Source organism: Micrasema longulum, unplaced genomic scaffold (genome assembly GCF_059751315.1).
Source record: "Micrasema longulum isolate JH-2025_06_02 unplaced genomic scaffold, ASM5975131v1 h1tg000008l, whole genome shotgun sequence".
Classification (NCBI taxonomy): domain Eukaryota; kingdom Metazoa; phylum Arthropoda; class Insecta; order Trichoptera; family Brachycentridae; genus Micrasema; species Micrasema longulum.
The window spans coordinates 203,383-224,580 of NW_028277216.1; the positions used below are offsets into that span (position 1 = coordinate 203,383).

The following is a 21,198-nucleotide window of genomic DNA, read 5'->3' on the forward strand; positions in this document are numbered from 1 at the left end:
CGCTCTGTAGCTGCAAGACGTGCTGGGATATCTATTTATTGTACAGCGCCCTTGAGGTGATTTTCACAAAAACGGCGCCATATAAATTATCCAAATATATATATATCTCGCATCTAGTGCCCTTCAACGTTATATTAAATTTCAATGTTAACAAAAATGGCCATACTGCGTAATGTTGATTGGTGGCTTCAGCATCATCCTGACGGCGCGAGAGTATTATGGGTTATTCCTACATTTAACGCAAAAATAACGAGTGAACTGCGTTTTTGGAGGTTAGAATTTAGTTCTGGTGGAATTTGTCCAATTTTTGGACACCTTTTCTGCGCGTCTGATCCAATTGGTCCAAGAATATGCGGCGAAAGTCATTACCGCCGACGTTGGATGCCTCGTAACCTGAAAGCAATTTACTTTCATTCAATACATTTATTTTAGCACAAATAACACATGAAGTAAAATTACAACAATATAAAATTTATGTTATTATCAATCATTTATAAATCAGTGAATATGATACATGTTTAAGTCGGTGGATAAGAAATCAATTAATATGGATGATTTGGAAATTAGTGCGCATGATTGGTTTAGAAATCAGTGAATATAATTAATTTTTCAGTGAAGATGATCATTTTATAAATCAGTGAATATGATTAATTTAGAAATCAGTGAATATGATTAATTTTTCAGTGAAGATGATCATTTTATAAATCAGTGAATATGATTAATTTAGAAATCAGTGAATATGATTAATTTAGAAATCAGTGAATATTGTTAATTTTTCAGTGAGAATGATCATTTCATAAATAAGTGAATATTATTAATTTTTCAGTATAGATGATCATTTTATAAATCAGTGAATATGATTAATTTTTCAGTGAAGATGATCATTTTATAAATCAGTGAATATGATTAATTTAGAAATCAGTGAATATGATTAATTTAGAAATCAGTGAATATGATTAATTTAGAAGTTGGTAAATATCGTTAATTTATAATGTGGATTTTTTTTTTCAGTGATGATTCAGAATACGATTATTTTAGAAATCGGTGAATATGATTAATGTAGAAATCAGTAAATATTATTAATTTTTCAGTGATGATTCTAAACATGATTATTTTAGAAATCAGTTTATATGATTAATTTAGAAATCAATGAATATGATTAATACAGAAATAAGTGGATATTATGAATTTTTCAGTGAATTTGATTAATTTAGAAATTAGTGGATATTATTAATTGATCAGTGGACACAGTAATTAAATATGAATAATTTAGAAATAAGCGGAGATTATAAAGTTATCATTGAATATGATTAATTTAGAATTCAGTGAATATGATTAATTTAGAATTCAGTGAATATGGCTAACTAAAAAATCACTGGTTATAATTAATTTATGTCCGTGGATATGATCAATTTAGAATTTGCAAATTGTTTTTTTTTTTCATTCCACTATTCATTCAACTGTTGGAGAATGTACAGACAATCTAATGAATGGCATGCATTACGAGTAGTAGTAACATGCACAATATTATACATACATGCATGCACACCGATGCATTCAAAATGGTAGGCGGGATACTTTGCTCGTTACATAAAAATATTTTTATTTTTTTTACATATATGTCTGAAAGGCACTTTTAAAACATAGAGAAATTAATAAAAGAAAAAAAAGAATGGAAAAAATTATAATCTGTACTAAAAGAAAATCAACATCATTGCATACCAAATTACCGTTTCTTCTGATACATCCCAAGTATTAAATCTCTCTGGGTCCATTGATCGGTGACACACAGCGAGCGATGATTTCACCTGAAACACAGAGCGACGATTGCCAAGAAGAAACTCGGCATTTTAATACATTATCTTCTGCAAGACTAGCAGTATTGCATGGACTACATGCTGGAACGGAGTGTCTGTTGAGCTGACTGGGTGCTTCCACGCCTTGTAATCTCTATATGGGCCGTGTTTTTTTGTTCTTCATCTCCATGGCGGGAACAAAGTAAATGTACTGCAGGATGTTGCTCTTATGTAGACGGACGTTTTACGTTCATTGTTCTTCATTTCTCCATGGCGGGAACGAAGGTAATATACTGCAGAACGTTGTTCTTATGTACACGGATGTTTTACGTTCTTTGTTCTTCGTGTCTCCATGGCGGGAACGAAGGACATTGCTCTTACGAGTATGCAGACAGAGGTTTTACATTCATTGTTCTTCATGTCTCCATGGTGGGAACAAAGGATATTGCTCTTATGTAAACGGACATTTTATGTTATTTGTTCTTCATATCTCCATTGCGGGAACGAAGGGCATTGCTCTTATGTAAACAGAGGTTATACATTCATTGTTCTTCATGTCTCTATGGCGGGAATGAAGGACGTTGCTCTTATGTAGACGGGGGTTTTATGTTCTTTGTTATTCATGTCTCCATGGCGGGAACGAAGGTAATGTACTGCAGGACGTTGCTCTTATGTAGACGGACATTTTACGGGCAATACTGTTAGTCTTGCAGAATATAATGTAATGTATACAATAGAAAAAAATGAATTTCTCCATAGAATCGTTGCTCTGTATTTTAGGTAAAATCATTGGACAAGAATTATCGCATGATGATATCATCATCAAACCCTAATCCGCACCTGTTGGTGCATAGGGCACTGCATTGGATAAGTACACGCAGTGTACCTCGATCATGTGTTACGGGAAGGTAAGGTGATCAGTCTTACGCTTCAGGCGCCAGTCCAGGGACTAAGAAATATTATATTATAAAAACACCCTTTTTAAATAAATATTTTGTTGTAACCATGCCGGGAGTCGAACCCGAGACCTCTTGCATGGTACGCAAACGCGCTGACCACTACACCATGAGGCAGACAGCTTACCACTCAGTATAAAATTAGACCTTAAATAGCAATAGGAATGTAAGAAATGTACTTATGATTGTCAATATTCAGTTTTCATCATTTGTAATAAACATATTTCACTTGGGCGCCAGTCTTGAAACTGAGTAATAAATATTTAATGTCGTCCTTGCCAGGAATCGAACCCAGATTCTCGAGAATGGTAGGCGAACACGTCAACCACTACACTACGAGAGGAAAATACTCGTCCACTGTAGTTCCATCAGGTGTTAACGTAAGTTTTGTCCGTCTTTTTCCAAATTTAAAAATGAGCACCAAAAGTAAAACAAAAGAGTAAAGGTTTTTCGTCATTTGAAATAATTTTCTCTGCTCTACAAGATGTTGTGTTTACTTTTACGTTACATATATTATTTTATTTGCTTACAAACCTTCAAAATGAAATGTTACATGGACTAAAGTGAGCATTTTCGACACCTTCTTCTGTTTGGGTTCAATCGAGGGAATAAAGCTACTTGCGATATTTGCCCAATGTACGGTGAAGATGCTGTGAATTATAGACTAATTTGTTGTAAAATCATGAAGGAGAATACATTATTGACTAATTTGTTGTAAAATAATGAAGGAGAATACATTATTGACTAATTTGTTGTAAAATAATGAAGGGGAATACATTATTGACTAATTTGTCGTAAAATAATGAAGGAGAATTATTGACTAATTTGTTGTAAAATAATGAAGGAGAATTATTGACTAATTTGTTGTAAAATAATGAAGGAGAATTATTGACTAATTTGTTGTAAAATAATGAAGGAGAATTATTGACTAATTTGTTGTAAAATAATGAAGGAGAATACATTATTGACTAATTTGTTGTAAAATAATGAAGGAGAATACATTATTGACTAATTTGTTGTAAAATAATGAAGAATATATTATTGACTAATTTGTTGTAAAATAATGAAGAAGAATACATTACTGACTAATTAGTTGTAAAATAATGAAGGAGAATACATTATTGACTAATTAGTTGTAAAATAATGAAGGGGAATACATTATTGACTAATTTGTTATAAAATAATGAAGGCGAATACATTATTGACTAATTTGATGTAAAATAATGAAGGAGAATTATTGACTAATTTGTTGTAAAATAATGAAGGAGAATTATTGACTAATTTGTTGTAAAATAATGAAGGAGAATTATTGACTAATTTGTTGTAAAATAATGAAGGAGAATACATTATTGACTAATTTGTCGTAAAATAATGAAGGAATTATTGACTAATTTGTTGTAAAATAATGAAGGGGAATACATTATTGACTAATTTGTCGTAAAATAATGAAGGAGAATTATTGACTAATTTGTTGTAAAATAATGAAGGAGAATTATTGACTAATTTGTTGTAAAATAATGAAGGAGAATTATTGACTAATTTGTTGTAAAATAATGAAGGAGAATTATTGACTAATTTGTTGTAAAATAATGAAGGAGAATACATTATTGACTAATTTGTTGTAAAATAATGAAGAATACATTATTGACTAATTTGTTGTAAAATAATGAAGGAGAATACATTATTGACTAATTTGTTGTAAAATAATGAAGGAGAATACATTATTGACTAATTTGTTGTAAAATAATGAAGGGGAATACATTATTGACTAATTTGTCGTAAAATAATGAAGGAGAATTATTGACTAATTTGTTGTAAAATAATGAAGGAGAATTATTGACTAATTTGTTGTAAAATAATGAAGGAGAATTATTGACTAATTTGTTGTAAAATAATGAAGGAGAATTATTGACTAATTTGTTGTAAAATAGTGAAGGAGAATTATCGACTAATTTGTTGTAAAATAATGAAGGAGAATTATTGACTAATTTGTTGTAAAATAATGAAGGAGAATTATTGATTAATTTGTTGTAAAATAATGTAGGAGAATATATTACTAACTCATTTATTATAAAAAAAAAGTTGTCGAGTCCTATTGTTCTCTTCATTTGAAAAAAACGGACACATCTCATATTAACACCTAATATTTTACACTTAGAACTGAATTCTTGATTTTGTCCGGACACAGACATAGAAAGAAGTAAATTGTATATTTTTAGTAGTTACAAGACACAATACACGAAGCTTCTTTTGCAATTTCATGCTCCATACTGTAAGAAAATGTGTGTTTCCTTTAAAAAATCAATGTTTTCATTGTCGACAACCATTCGTAGATCTTTTATTTTCCTATTTATGCGTCCTAATTTAATTATATCTTCAGTCAACGTGCAATATCGCCAATCTAAACAAATATTTTAAAGATTCAACTTTTTGCGGTAGTTTACTAGGAAAATGTTAATGCTTTTTACGTGTCGGACATGTGGGGCACATATGCAGAACGTGCGAGGAACATGTGAGGCGCACAGAGCGATAAGGCTGTAGTCTGGTAAAACGCAAAATGAAGAAATCATACGATTTTGCCATTTTAAAACAAATGTTTTTTTGTAATCGCGCAAGAATAAAAAAAATAAAAAAACATAAATTAGATAAAAACAATATTTTTAAAGGTATTTCTGTTAAAAAATATACTTCAAAGTTTTATGTAACTACAATAAAATTACTTTTAGACCGGCAGATTACGCCATTTCAAATTTAGACTAAACTTAGGTATCTGGGGTCTCAATAAAGACTAAGTATTGAACCAAAATTTGTTGTAATAATTTTAAGATAATAATAATAATAATAAATTGAACATGAAAGCCAAATTTTAATTTTTTGATTTTGAAAAGAAATACAAGCATTCTAAATCACATACATTTTTGTGACTTTTTCCTTCATTTCTACGTTTTAAATATTTACTTCGTTGGGCTGAGGAATGAAGGGAAGTGAATTCCTGACTGCCTGTGGGGTTTAAAAGCCTCGAAATTCTGCCACCAGATTTGTATATTCGACAGGACCTGTAACAGGGCCACGGAAAGTAGCGAGAAGGTCCATTCGGTATTCATAAGAAGGAGGAAAGGGACAAGACCACAGGATGTACAATAAGTTTTTCTTGGTTATTACGGCGTGTGTCGTTTGTACAATTTACCGACGTTTCGGATGGCATTAGTGTCTATCATCGGGGTTAATATATCATCAACATACCTCAAATACATACTGTTTATAGTACCTACAATACTCGACATAAGAACCCAGAAAAAACTTACTGTCCATCCTATGGTCTTGTCCTCATAGGATGTCAACTGTGTTTTGAGTGTGTCTAAACACTTGCAGACAGGATGGATTTTCTCCCTAGGGAGTTATAGATCTAAATTTGTTGCAACAAAGAGGGAAAACATTAATAATGGTGAATGTTATACAGTGTGTAAAGTGGCCACTTAAACCAGCCAACGACAGGTCATACGCCCTGTAAATGCCTGGACTTCCCCTCTCTGTTGCAACAAATTTAGATCATAAGATGTGATCAAAACCTGGGTTATGCCAAAGAATATTGAGGAAACCATAGCAGTATTCGAAAGAGAGATAGTGTTGGTTTTATATTTTTGTGCAACAGCTATGGTGAAGGTGTACAGTGGGTTTTGCATGTTGGTTTGCATGTTGGTTTAATTGGTGTCCTGACGAAGAGACGGGTACGTCTCGAAACCGGTAGACAAAGAAAAGTCGGTAAGTGGTTATATGCAAATATTTAATAACATTTAGTAAAGAGAGATCCTCAGAGTTGTCTATAGCCCTGGGGGAGAAAATAACCGTTGGCGTCGTCGCTACAACAAGGAGCTATGTGAGCGCCCGATGTGCTATTTTTGAGGCGGGCTGGCCAAATAATTAGAAAGGACGACGACAACTCCATAAACACCTAACTCTCTCCGTGCCACAAGGACGACGAAGAAGGAAGGCCCAAAATACGATGGATGGACTGCATCATTACTGATACGACAAGGTTGGAAGTGAGGAACTAGATAGTAAGGGCATCGGACCGACAAGGCCCACACAGGGTTGTCGAGCTTACGATGATAAAAACTGGTAAAATATTCTGAAAAAAACTTATTGTGTATTTGAACAGCTGATGACAGCTGAAAGATGGCCAACACATGTTCTTGATGCCGTGTGTCGTTTGTACAATTTACCAACGTTTTGGATGGCATTAGTGTCTATCATCAGGGTTAATATATCATCAACATACCTCAAATACATACTATTTTAAGTACCTACGATACTCGACATGAGAATCCAGAAAAACTTATTGTGTATTTGAACAGCTGATGACAGCTGAAAGATGGCCAACACATGTTCTTGATTGAATTGTTATTTTCAACTGTTTTACAACAGGGTTACTTACCCCAGTTAGATAGTCAATTCAATTTTATATTGCTGTTATAATTATGTAAATATAATAAGATAAATATGTGTATGTTAAAATTTATTAAAATATTTATTTTTTAGTGATTAGCGATAATGCACGTCGGTCGACCGAAATTATTATACCTACTTGGCGAGTTGATTAGTGCTTTCTGTTAGTGCTGTCACCTAGCAAGGCACTAGGATAGGCCTCCGTGTAGAAAGGGGGCAACACACACTGTCCTGCCAACAGAAAGGGATGGTTAGGGGCCCCTCTGCCACACGCCGGCCGACACAATACAACTGCTCCGACACTTTTGGCGACAGATCTTTATTTATACAACAATCCTTTACCAGTTACATTATTCGAGACGTTAACAGAGAATATTTATTACAGAGTGCAGAGTGGGAAGCGAGCAATTAGAAAATCAGTAATGTGTCAATTTTGTTATAAAAATTGAATCCTCATAACTACCATCATACCATTTCCCGTAAGGGTAGGCAGAGAGAGTGGACCGCCACACGCGTCCATCCTGGCATACATTTATAGCTTCTTCCACATTCATACATCTTGTTATACATGCCCTTCGATTCTGCCTGCTGTTGACATGACCAGACTTAAGATTTTGGTTTATTTTCCCCATACATACTTGATTTCATCATTTGTAACCCTGCCATACATTGATTTCCCACACATTCGTCTAAGAGATTGCATTTAAACCGCATTTACTCGGCTTTCATCCTCCGCCAGTTACATGTTTCACTTCCATACATAAGTGTCGGGACTAAAACTCCATTGTGCACTGCCAATTTAGCTTCGATATTTTATTTTATTTAATAGTATAATTATACATTTTTACAATTTAAAAAAAATTTCACTTGTTACATTTTTACTAAAACTAAAATCTCACCAAGCCACTTTTTGCAGCTTGTTGGATTGACATATTTTCATTAGCAATTACTGTGCTTAGTGCGCTGTTCATTTTGCTGCCCGCATTCCTTTCAACAACTTTTTCTTCTCTTCCATCTCTTGAAAATATGCTTCCCAGATAAACAAATTCTTCTACTTGTTGGAGACATTTGTCGTTTACATTTATTATGCAGTCAGTAGCCTCACTTCCCCTTTCAAATACCATCTTTTTTGACATACTTTCATTCATCGCCAATTCGCTCTCAAGGCATAGATCATACATTCTAGAGACTATTTGTCGCAAATCCTCGTTGCTGCTGATATTTATTTGAATGCCCACTTCTAAACAGCACCCTGCATAAATATGTAGTAACAAATAAACGATCATAAAATAAGACGCTTGCCACATGTTCATTAGGCCTAAAGTATTTAACTTCCTGCCGCAGAAATTCGAAAAGGAAAACAAAAATGGAATAAAGTGGATTCTCAGCCTGCCGTACTAATTAGAAAAAGACATAATATCTGGAGTGATACAATGAGTACTCGCATGCTGATAGTGGTAAAACAAAAAAGAATATATTAATTCCTGCCTCCATACAGGCGCTCCTAATGAGGCCGTTTGTTACAAAATAAAAAATACAAGTATTAAATTAAATAAATGAGAATACAATGGAGACTGGTGGTTAACTAAATTAATAATGCAGGGATAATAAATTAACTGCATGCTTCTGACGCCATCACCAATACAAGGAATGGATATTAAATTAACGAGTTGATTCAAATGTAAATCTGTCATATATTTCGACAGTAAAAAAGCTAAGTGCTTGAGTTACAAAGTATATCCAAAAAGTAGGTTCCATTTGTATTTCTTGCTATCGCAGCGCTGTGATAGCAGTTTTGCGCATGTGTGGTACTTACCCTGACCTATTGAAAAGGAATTGACGCCATTATAAGTTAGATGACCGCTGTGCACGCTTCGTGGTGCTTGTTTGAAATGCCAAATAAAATTAAAAGCCCCGCTGCTTGTGAGATAAGGTCTTTAATTAGTTTCCTTCATTAATGCGAAGAAAATGAAACCAGTCGGCATTCATCAGCAGATCTGTGAGGCGTACGGAGAACATGTGATAAGTGATTCACAATAGTAGGGAGACGAGTGAAGTCTAGAAAATGAGCGCGACGACAAGCAAAGTGGACGTCCATCTGATGGACCAGTTTGTCGTGCGGCGGGATTCTCAATTTTATTCGGAATTTCAAACAAGCACCGCGAAGTGTGCACAACAACTAGCTAAATTATAATGCCGAAACTGCGATCGCAGCACTGCAGTGGCACGAATACAAACGAAACTTACTTTCTGGATATACCTCCTATATATACCACTTTCTTCAGAGTTTTTCATCTCAAAATTACTCCATCCTGATTAAGATATCGGTCTAATTGGATTTTTCCCCTGATTTTAGAGATTTGGATGGTACTTACTCAAAATATTATCAAGAAGAAAAAGACTCTTCTATGCAATTTTCCATGGGTATTCCCTAACACAAGCTTAAGTTCTCATATTGTGCTAAAGGTCAAAACTATGTGGTGAATATCTGTACAAACGGTTCTATACACATTTACTTTGAATAGATCACTGACGTATAACAAAAAGACTCGTTATTCCCTTACTAGTCTCATTTTATAATTGTTATTTTTTGCACCACAATGAGGCGCAATCACAGTGGTGAATTACAACACAGAACACCCAGGCTTGAGAAAAATCACATTTAATTTTTGTGTTCTCACTGGGAGTCGAACACGGCTTAAGTCGAGTGTCTTAACCATTAGACCACGGAGGCTGCCTTTTTGGCACTGGGCATTTCAATTGCGGCATATCTAGACCATTTTTGTTACATGGAAGGTAAGGTGATTACTCTTACTCTTCAGAGACGATGTAATATTCCTATGTGAAATCACCATTTAAATCCATATTTCACATCCACCCTGCCAGGAATCGAACCTGGGACCTCGTAAATGGCAGGCGAAGGCCCCAACCACAACACTACGAGGTGAACTCAACACCGCTTAATTAGCTTTTTTAGGAATTTTGATTGAGAGTATCCAACGAGCCAAAAATACTCGTCGACGATTCCGGTTCATTTTTATTGTTTTTGTTTAGTATTTTTTTTTTAAAAGAACAGAAATTTTAGCGCTATGATTTACCGGGCTTCGTGGTGGAGTGGTCAGCGCATTTTCCTACCATGCAAGAGGTCTCGGATTTGATTCCCAACATGGTTGACATGAAATATTTATTTAAAAAGGGGTTTTTACGCTAGAAGATTTCATAGTCCCTGGACTGGCACCTGAAGCGTAAGACTGATCATCTTACCTGCATGTAACAAAAATGATCAAGATACGCTGCGATTGGTTTACCAATGCAGTGCCCTATGCACCATTAGGTGCGGAAAGGGAATGATGATGCCATTTTCAACGAACTGTAAATAACCCATTAATGTAAAATAGAAATCATGGGGTAGACTGGGGTCCGGACCTCTGGTCCGTGAGTTCGCAACACTAGCCACGGGACCACAGCCCGATTCAAACGCAGAACTGTATTCATCATTTTTTTATTGATTAATTAATTAAAGCATCTTCTCCTCACAAACTATGCCATTTTTCAGCATATCGTCACATCTGATCATGACGAAACCCACAACTTGAAATAATATACTACTACGCGCTAGTAACTTGCCTATTTCATTATACGTCATTGATAACAAACTTGACCTGTGTCCTAGATAAGAGTTTGAAGGAAAAACAAACATCGTTATAACTACAAAAGTTAAACATTCTAGCTAGAAATTTTAAAGGTACGAATGCGATATACAAAAAATTTATTACAGAATGAAAAGTAACTGGTTCTAGAAAATTCCACGATGCAACTGAGCTACTAACTTCAGAGCTATCAGCGGGATAGTTAAATATTGTGTCAACCAATCGGATTAAGGTATTTATAAAATGGCCACCACCAAACATGTCAAACTTTCAAGCTGTTAACAAATTTCAAGGTTAATCCGAAAAACGAACGTAAAACGAACGTCTCTTCAATTTGTCAATATTTTTAGATCGCAAACGTTTTCGTGAGAATCAAATGTGTGCACGCACGAAAATGTATCAATAGTGTTTACGTTGGTAATTTACAAGTTTATATTTGTAATTTACGTTTCGAGTTGGTAATTTACATGTTCACATTTGCAATTTACGCCTCGAGTTGGTAATTTACATTAACATATTACAACAAAGATGGAGAACATTTTAAAGAAGAAGAAGACATTTTTTGATGATTAAAATTTTTTTTTTTTTAAATCAAATGAACTTTCCGAGAACGAAAGACGTTCAGCTCATTAAGAAACATATATGTTAAAACATAGACGGAACGGTGAATATTTAGATATTTTCAACATAGATAAATCTGATCGGAATATGGAAATTCAGACATTTAACATTTCAGACTTATGATCTGTCATCGGCTTGGTTAAGTGATCAGTTTCGTACTGCGTAACATTCACCATTCTGCATAGACCTTAAACTCTGTAAATGCCTAGATTTTGATGTTCCCTTTTCTGTTCCAATAAACTTCAACACATTTGTCCACTAATATTTTAACATATTAGTGGACGGGTTGTGGTCCAGTGGCTAGTGTCTCGGACTCACGGACCAAAGGTCCGTGGTTCGAATCGCACTCTACCCCAAGTTGATTTCATTTTCTGTCATTTACAACTCGTTGAAAATGGCCCTCAAAATTAAATATTTGGGTAAATCATAACAACGTAAATATTTTTTATTTAAAAAAAAACATACTAAAAATATTGTCAGAGTGGTGAGTGTTACACAGCGCGTAAAGTGACCATATAAACCGGTTAACGACCGCCGTAAATAAATGTTCTCTATTTCTGGTGTAATAAACGCTATTTGAAAACATTATTGAAATTTGAGTGCGTGCACACATTTTGTGAGGGTATCAGTTCTACACAGTGACGTGTCTACGGAAGGTTCCAGTACATACCTTGGGCCATGGTGAGGGGCTCCTTGGGAAGAGACAGGTGCTCCGTGGTGCTGGTTTGGAAGTAATTTGTCATGCCTGCAATAGTAGAACAAGAAATGAGGTGCTGAGATATGTCGACTATGTTCAGGACAAAGGCTTTCAAACGGGAAATATCACATACTATAGTCCTATAGCTTGATTAGAATGACAGCTGTCAAACTAATTTCATTAGTGATGGGAAATTACTGATCACTGATCACATCGATTTTATCAATTATTTCATGCAATCATGAAACTCTGTTTCCGAAAATTGACATGAAAAACGCAAAAACAAGCCTATTATAGTGAGTTTAATACAATGAGGAATTCCAGCCCAACTCTGAATTAAATTTAAAAAATATTTTCGTATACACGTTAATATTTAAAATTTTGGAGTAGGATGAAATATCTCAAAAACGCACGCAAAAATAAACAAAAAATGTTAAAAATAGTATTCATTTTAAAATCGTAAATAATGACGTCACTCCTTATATCTACGTGTAGTATTTCCGGTTTCCGCTTTAAAGCCCCCGCACCTTGTAAGGAACGTTTTGACCATAGAAAAAAAAGAGTATAATTTGTATCATTTGACATTTCAACCAGAGATTATGTCAACTTTCTAGGTTTTTCTTAATCGAAACGTTCGTAAAAACAACCATAACAGAGAAATGAGCAAATTACGATCAACTAAATGAAGTAAACAAAGCAATATTCCATAGATTCTTGTCAGGTCAGTGAAAGTAAGAACGTCGTTAATAATTAGGTTTATTTTAGTTTTAGAGCTGATTTTATAAATTAATGTTGATTTATGTTTCAAGCATTGTATTAAAAAAAATAATTACCACGTCAGATACAAATGATTTTTCGTGTGTCAATATAAATCACTCCTTTGACGTTACTACAAAGTTATGTAGTCACTTTTTCTGACAACTGTCATTCTAATCATGTTACATTTTAAGAACTATAGGAATACAGATTAAAATATTTTAAATGGATTTAGAAAAATTTATTGTATTTTAAAAATCAATGCGGATATTGTGGAGAAATGTTTTCATACATAACTTTGAAAAAAAAATTATAAAAAAATATGCCCCTAGAAAAACGCGACATGGTGCGGTAAAAATTACAGCGTTAAATCTACAAAAAATGATAATTTATTTGTACCTACATATAAGTACATGAGTAATATACTTATAAATGGCTATTTTTTGTGTGATTCTGTGGAAATCAACTCAAACGACAGATATTATTAACGTGATATACGTAGCTTTATTCTATACTATTTTGATGCAATATTTGTACAAGTTTATTAACAAATACCACAATGACATTCAGCATATATATCCATCATGATTTAAATGTACAGACTGAGCACTGGCCGATTCTACTTAAAATTAATAATGCCAAAAACGGCCACTGCAAGTGCCACATTTCTTATGTGATACGTAATATGTCAACAGTATCCTATCAAAGAAGAATAGTCCTTTAAAAATAATGTTAAAAATGCTAGTTTCCTAATAGAGAATCTTCAAATAATATTTGAAAACCGCAAGCTTGTTATAGTACTATAAAACGTAACTAGGTTAAAGATGTAAAATATACTGTGTACATTTTCGTATGGAGAAATAAGCTGATGTAATCGGTTGATTGGCTACAAAATAAACATTAATAATGTTGATTCATAGCTTTAACATCATCCTGACGGTACGAGAGTATTATGGGTTGGACGGTTCACAGCGATCACTGCTCATCAGAATGGCCAGAGATCGGGAGGAGTCCCGGGTGAAGGTTGCCAGCCCTCGGCGGGAGCGCAATGAGAAGAAGAACGGCCGCACGCTCACCTGTGGAGTCCCCAATGGACTGTGGGAAGAACCCGAACCCTTGGCACGGGTCGAGCAGGGATTTCCGGAAGCCGATGCCCTCCTGGCACAGGTCCGTCTGTATGGTGGCGTCCTGTGTCTGCACTTTCTTCTTGGGCGGGTATTCTTGTTTTACCTAAACAGACAAATTAATTTAAGTATTGGTATTCATTTAAGTATAGTAAGAAGTCTAGGCATTTACGGGGTTTATGACCTGTCATTGGCTGGTTTAAGTGGCCGCTTCACACTGTGTAACATTCACCATTCTGTCTATGTTTAAACATCCACATTACCTTCTCAAAAATGTATTCCCTCTCGGCTGCAAAAATTTAAATCCAAATAACTCCCAAGGGAAAAAACGGCAGTTACCTTGACGTCTACGTCTTTAACGTCTTCCTCTTCGTCTTCCGCATCCCCTTCCCCGTCCTGCTCATCGTCTGGACTATACCACGGAGACTGGGACTCGTTCTTCACACTGCCCCCACTGCTCCCGGCCAGGAAATCCTTGGCCATGCTCCCGAGAGAAGGGTTCTCTTCCATACTGCAGCTAATTAGAAACACCGGGTAATTAATTACAAATTAATATAAATTAATTATAGTGAATTAATCCTCATCGTCAAGGTTGCGTCTTTGGACCGTTCCTTTTTATAATCCTCATGGACCTTAATCATCTTAAAGAAGTCAATTCCATTAGATCGAGGAATAGCCATCTCCTCCTCCCGAAAACTCTGCGACCACTCACCTGTTGACGCATTGCCCCTTTTTTAGCTTTCAAAGACGACAGCCAGAGACGCGATGCAGAAGCCTGGGTGAAGATCTACGCGACATCCCGTCGGTGATGGGTAATAAAGAATTTACGCGAGAGGTGGTATCATACATGGTCAATATAGTGCAGGCAATTGGTAAAATAAACCAAAGTAGGGAACAAAATGCCGAACACTCCTCTAGTGGAGCGGCAGGCCTGTTGACTGCTGCCAACAGGCCGGCTTCTCCTGCAGAGTTTTAAGTGGTTTCCTCTCCACATGAGCAAATGCTGAGATTTTCCTGATTAGCCCACATTAGTATATCCCTAAAGAAAGAAGAAGTCCCTATATACTTAAAAAGACAAGTATATAAATATATTATAAGCAATTTATTATATAAATAAAAGACAAGCGATACTTTAAAACACAAATTTGGAATATCCGGTGACCGGTTTCATCGCTTACGCGACATCTTCGAGACTGGTATCTTTATTAGATACTTTATTAATTAGGTATTATTGACAACCATGAAATTATGCGGAGCATTAGCTTTTATGTTCCTGATAATTACCTTGGACAGCGTCAACATAGACTGTTTCACATTCCAATATACAGGACCAACCTGCTAATGGTTATGCCTGTTGGAAGGGCTATTTCCATGTTGAACAATATCACTTTGGACATTGACATTTTTCACGTCTCCGAGGGAGTTTTTCGTTACTAGATTCTCTTACTTTTTTAACATATTATTCTTTGGATATTATGTATACTAATGTGTTTTTTTTACATATACCTAATTTTACCTAATTATTTCTATATGTATGAATTAAGATATTTTATTTTGTAATGTACATATATATGAATAAATAAATGATAAATGATAAAGGAGTTCAATGTATTTATACAAAACAGAGGTAAGGATATAGAATTCAAAATTCTATGAAAGTAAATTAAATAAAGTTATTTTTATCTTTAGGATCACTATCATAATTTTTTCAGGTTAACTAATGAGTTGATATAATGCTATTTTAATGAGTTTAAGTATTTTATTTGTAGTGCTAATACTTAAACTCATTAAAATAGCATTATATCAACTCATTAGTTAACCTGAAAAAATTATGATAGTGATCCTAAAGATAAAAATAACTTTATTTAATTTACTTTCATATAATTTTAAATTCTCTATCCTTACCTCTGTTTTGTATAAAAACATTGAACTCTTTAATGAAGATACCAGTCTCGAAGACGTCGCGAAAGTGATGAAACCGGTCACTGGATATTACAGATTTGTGGATTAAAGTATCGCTCGTCTTTTATTTATATAATAAATTACAATGAACTTCCGTCAAGAATTTTCACTTACAAACTTAAATGTTTTAAATAAAGGTAAATAATAAAGCAACTCCCATATAAAAAAAATAACTCCAAGGGGTTGAATCCAGTTCTTGTCCACAAAACATTGGATAGGCAAAATATTGTTGAATACATCTAAATGTTAAAAATTGTTTAAATATTAAAAATAAATAAAGCGTATTTATTACTTGGGATCTTCCTCCTTGTATTTGGGACTCCGCCCTTTCCTTATGACCATAACAGACCCGTCTGGATTAATTTTCGGAAGGTTTTGCGAGGGGATAGCGTCTTTGTTGAGGGTTTTCCACTGCCCTGAAATTCAAAACAATGTATTATCTATACTTTTAATTTAAAAACAAACAAATCATCCCGCCGTTTCCCCGTAGGGGTAGGCGGAGAGGACAGAATGCCAAATCACTCTATCTTGGCATACAGACCTCGCTTTCTCTACATCCATACATCTTCTCATGCACACACGCCGATTATTCCTACTTTTGACATGTCCATCTTCAAGTATTTGATGGACTCGATCGTGCCACGTCTTTCTAGGTCTTCCTCGTTTTCTGCATCCATCAACATTTGCGTCGTAGATCCTTTTAGCCGTTCTTTCGCTGTCCATTCGCTCTACATGGCCAAACCGACGCAGCACCCCTTTCTTGATTCTGTCGATAATGCGTGTCTCGGCCTTGCACACTTCACGGATCTCGACATTTGTGCACCTATCATACATCATTTTACCACACATTCGCCTGAGGGATCGCATTTCGACAGCATTCAACCTACTTTCATCGTCACTTTTCCAATTCCATACATCAGAGTTGGCACTAGAACTCCATTGTGAACTGCTAGTTTAGCCTCCTGCGATAAAATTTTAATTTATTTTATTTAATTTTACAATACGCCAAAGGGGCATTTACAAAAAAATATACAGGTACAACAAACATGGCAAATAATAATTTCAAAAATAAACAACAGATTTTTTTTTTGTATACACGTAGAAACAATAAAAAGCATACTGCAATGCAAAATAAAAAGTGAAACTTTGCATAGTAAAAAAGGCAAAAATATGGATAAGAGAAAATGCTAGAATTAAAAAGCAAATCGTAAATAACTTGTTAAGAATTTAAACAAAAAAAAATGTAAATACATATATATATTAATTAATTAATTAATTATGGATAACTTATATAGCGCCATTTTCGTAATAAAATACCTCAAGGGCGCTTTACATGGTGATTCTATTGTTAAGTTAATTTAATTGAAGCTTTTAAATTTGTAATTTAATTAAAATAATTTATTTTGCTGTCACGTGCTACGGATTTATTCAAATGATTTAGAGAACAAGTGGGTTTTAAGTTTTTTCCGAAACATCACTTCACTTTCACAGCCTCGCACCTCTGCTGGGAGAGCATTCCATGCCATAGGGCCTGCGACCGCAAATGCGCGCTCACCAAATTTAGTGCGCTGTTTGCGTAGAGGTATAATAACTTTTCCTCTCGCCGTAGACGTAGCTGATCTAAGCGTGAGATGCCTGTCAGCTAGTTCATCTGGATATATATATATATATATACAGTAGAACGTGCCATATGTGTAATCAGAAATTAAATAGTATTGATATTAATAACATATCTTTAACTTCCTTTAAAAGTGAAATTTAACAAAATAATTTAAGTTATGATGTTGCGCCTTGAATCCGCAGCCTATATTATGCAGGTTATGTGCAGTTCTGTATGTAGGCGCATAATAAATGTATTCGTACACTGTATGGTCAACTATAGTTGTATTATTTATTGTAATGTGCAACTGTGTGACCAATATTCATTTACATTTCTAGTAATATTATAAGTTTTGTATGATTAGTTATTTTATGTTATGTATAATTTTTATATGATAACATTTACAATAACAATATTATGTGGAAGCCTCTAATTGGACTTAATGATATGTATTTATGGTATAATTGATTCTTATAAATGTATAAATGTCTGTTGGCTTTCCAATGAAATAAAATAAAATAAAATAAAAAAATAACGATCACGGAATTAGCGAGATCTCGGATGTAACGAGGAAACATTAGTTGACATTTTAGTTCATGGTTTTCTTCATACAATTATTCACTGTTATAACGAGCTACTTCTCGGACATACTGAACAAAAGTATTGTCAAAAATTACACAAAAAATCGTCAATTGTTAAAAACATCTTCTTTTCCACATCCGCTCCCAAGTGGAGCATGTGGACATCACCAGTTGCCTCCAGGAGACCCTATCGCCAGCCAGCACTCTCTCGATTCTTCCCATGTCAATTAAGCGCCCCTTAATTCTGCCGAATAAAGGCTAAAGATCGTCATTGACGGCCTTCCAGGACGGCGTGATCCCGCGGGTTTAAAGAAGAGGCAACTCCGGTTTAGGCTCTCTCTAGTCCAAGCATCCACGCTATTTTTCGAAGCAAGCGATGTTGGACTGATTCAATGTGATTTATGCGATTGACATAGAATGGAGACCAGACCACTGAGGCATATTCAAGAAGAGGGCGAACAGTTGAACATAAGATAATAATATTATATGGTACACAAAAATATTTGATACATTAATTTCAGAAAGAGATAAGATAATAATAATACACATCAAAAACAGAGAAAAAATTCCAAGAAAAAGAATGTTTTATTACGACGTTAATCATTAGTTTTGAACAGTGCATTTTAGAACGTTTTAAAATTGATAATTGTATATTAAAAATGTGTATATACTGATATAAATGCCAAAGTGTGTTGATTAGTGTGTCATTCACGGCTCTTTATAACTCCTCGGTGCGAAGCAGACTCGAGATGGGCTCGACGATTTGGGGGCCACATGAACTGAGGTACTCTCTTGTGATAAGAGAAAATGCAAAAGGAGATATCTCTACATGAGAGTGCGGGTATTACCCTTGGCTCTACCCGACCGAGTTTCTCCAGGGTATGCTCGGCTACAACAGTTTAGAGACTAGAAGGAATGTGTATTTGACTACACATTTTTTTTAAAATTCAATTCAATTCATTTATTTAAATATAAAATATATTCAATACGTACATATTATAAAAAAGAAAAAAAATATATGAAAGACACTCATGTCAAAGTAGTAGGAGAATTCTGCTCCGGAAAACCCCTTCAGATACATGGAACAGATCAATATCCAGAGCGATGTTGTTCAGCGTAGCGAAGCCCTTTCAACAGGCAGGGTGCTCCTGTATATCGGAATATGAAACGATCTGTGCTGACGCTGTCTTAGGTAATTATCAGGAACATACAAACCAATGCTTATCATAATCTCAGGATTATCGATCATACCGCGCAACGATCGATAAAAATTTGTAGTCAAATACACATTCCTCCTAGTCTAAACTGTTGTAGCCGAGCATACCCTGGAGAAACTCGGTCGGATAGAGCTGAGAATAATACCCGCACTCCGTCAGTTATCATTATCCATTATGGTCGATGATCCTGAGATTATGATGAGCATTGGTTTGTATGTTCCTAATAATTATCTAAGACAGCGTCAGCATACATTGTTTCATATTCCGATATACAGGAGCACCCACCCTACCTGTTAGAAGGGCTATCGCTGTGCTGAACAACATCGCTCTGGATGTTGATCTGTTCCATGTATTCCAAGGGGTTTTCTGGAGCAAGATTCTTCTACTACTTTGACAAGTCTCTTCTATGTATTTTATTATTTTTATAATATGTATGTCTTGAATGTTAGATATTATTTTTGAATAAATTAATTAAATTGTAATCTCGAGACAAGATCTTGAATTTTTTGGTGCAAATATTTCTAGATTTTAACAATCAGTAAGACAGACCAGATCTTGTCTCGAAGTAGTAATTATTATTTAATTTTTTGTCTAACTTTAATTTAATTTCAATTGTACCATTATATAAATAGAGAAATGTATTTATCATTGTTAAATGGACTAAATAAATAAATATGGTACTGTGTGGAAAGAATTTGGCTCTATGATTTAAATAAATGTATTTTAAGAACAAAAAATACCGTATTTTAAGATAAATTGTGGGAACAAGACAAAACAAAATGATTGTTGAAGACATTGTGAATATTTCGATACAATAACCTCAGAAAAATGGCAACAAACTTTTGAAAATACAGTAAGCAAACACAGACACCACATTGAACTAACCGCCAAATGTCGAAATGTAAAAAGTTCAACTAAATATTTTCTCGAAGTTCTTTTTCAAATCGGGGAATATTTTAATATAAATCATGTGGGTAGGTACCTTTATTCTTTCCCATGTTAGTCATGGTATAGTCGGAAGCGGTGAAGTGGCGGCTACACACTTTGGAATATTTTGTATACGGTTTATTCCTCAAGAGGATTTTGTTCCAGCGCGCCCCGAGGGCCTCGTCACGCGGGAATTGGTGGAACGACACATCCTTGGCTTTGCCGGCCAGAGACGTGCACTGCGGGACCGTGCAGTAATAAGGCATTGTAAATCACTAATTATCGTCCGTGCACGCGCGCGAATGGCGTGTTTACATATTACGCGAGTGCGCGTTGTTATTTCGTACTAGTTGCGGCGACTTTTTTATATTTTTCAATGTTTATGACAGCTCGTAAACAAAAACAAAGGCAGCGTCTCCCGAACGGCGTCGGCACATTTGACAGGCAGTGCATAGAAGAACGCGAATTCTAGATGGGCCGTTTGGCTACATCTATGGTAGATGGGTACTCAGATTAATAACCTGTAACGCTGCTAAAATTGACCAAACACATTGACCATTTTGAGTTTTTGCGAATAAAAAAAGGTATTATAAGTAAAGACCGACCGAAACAAGATTTTTAGCTGAAACCGAAACTAAATTTTAGCTTCTGTTCTAGTTTCGGCCGACACCGATTCTTATTTATTTTTTTTAATAAAGTTATGTCAGTTTAAAACGCCAAAAATTAAAAGTTTTCATTTTTTTAAACCTCACAAGTTCATTAATAAAAGTATTTAATAAAATCATCATCACAACTCTCCTGTCCGCACCTAATGGTGCACAGGGCACTGCATTGGTATACCAATCGCATTTTTTCTTGATTATTT

General features: G+C 34.8%; 1 protein-coding gene across 3 annotated transcripts; it reads right to left on the reverse strand.

The window, feature by feature from the left end:
• Nucleotides 1-201: 201 nt before the first annotated feature.
• Nucleotides 202-20,822, reverse strand: LOC148285741 (uncharacterized). 3 transcript variants are annotated; one of them, XM_088232424.1, is made up of 7 exons: nt 20,389-20,822; nt 16,301-16,424; nt 14,386-14,563; nt 13,999-14,152; nt 12,140-12,214; nt 7,338-7,429; nt 202-393 (listed from the first exon to the last, which is right to left on the reverse strand). In XM_088232424.1, the coding sequence occupies exons 1-6, from the start codon at nt 20,597-20,599 to the stop codon at nt 7,350-7,352; spliced, it is 822 nt and encodes a 273-aa protein (XP_088088550.1). In that variant the 5' UTR covers nt 20,600-20,822; the 3' UTR covers nt 202-393; nt 7,338-7,349. The 3 variants fall into 3 exon arrangements, with proteins under 3 accessions (XP_088088550.1, XP_088088632.1, XP_088088476.1); XM_088232506.1 differs by having other exon boundaries at nt 7,334-7,429; nt 20,389-20,791; XM_088232350.1 differs by lacking the exon at nt 7,338-7,429 and having other exon boundaries at nt 20,389-20,802.
• Nucleotides 20,823-21,198: the final 376 nt, after the last annotated feature.

What these genes read in the sequence shown, in the direction of transcription:
- LOC148285741 (XM_088232350.1), bottom strand. Translation starts at nt 20,599, where the DNA reads ATGCCTTATTACTGCACGGTCCCGCAGTGCACGTCTCTGGCCGGCAAA. An exon ending in TTAAAGACGTAGACGTCAAG is followed by an intron (nt 14,153 to 14,385) that starts GTAACTGCCGTT and finishes TTGTCTGTTTAG; the next exon opens with GTAAAACAAGAATACCCGCC. An exon ending in GTCCATTGGGGACTCCACAG is followed by an intron (nt 12,215 to 13,998) that starts GTGAGCGTGCGG and finishes CTACTATTGCAG; the next exon opens with GCATGACAAATTACTTCCAA.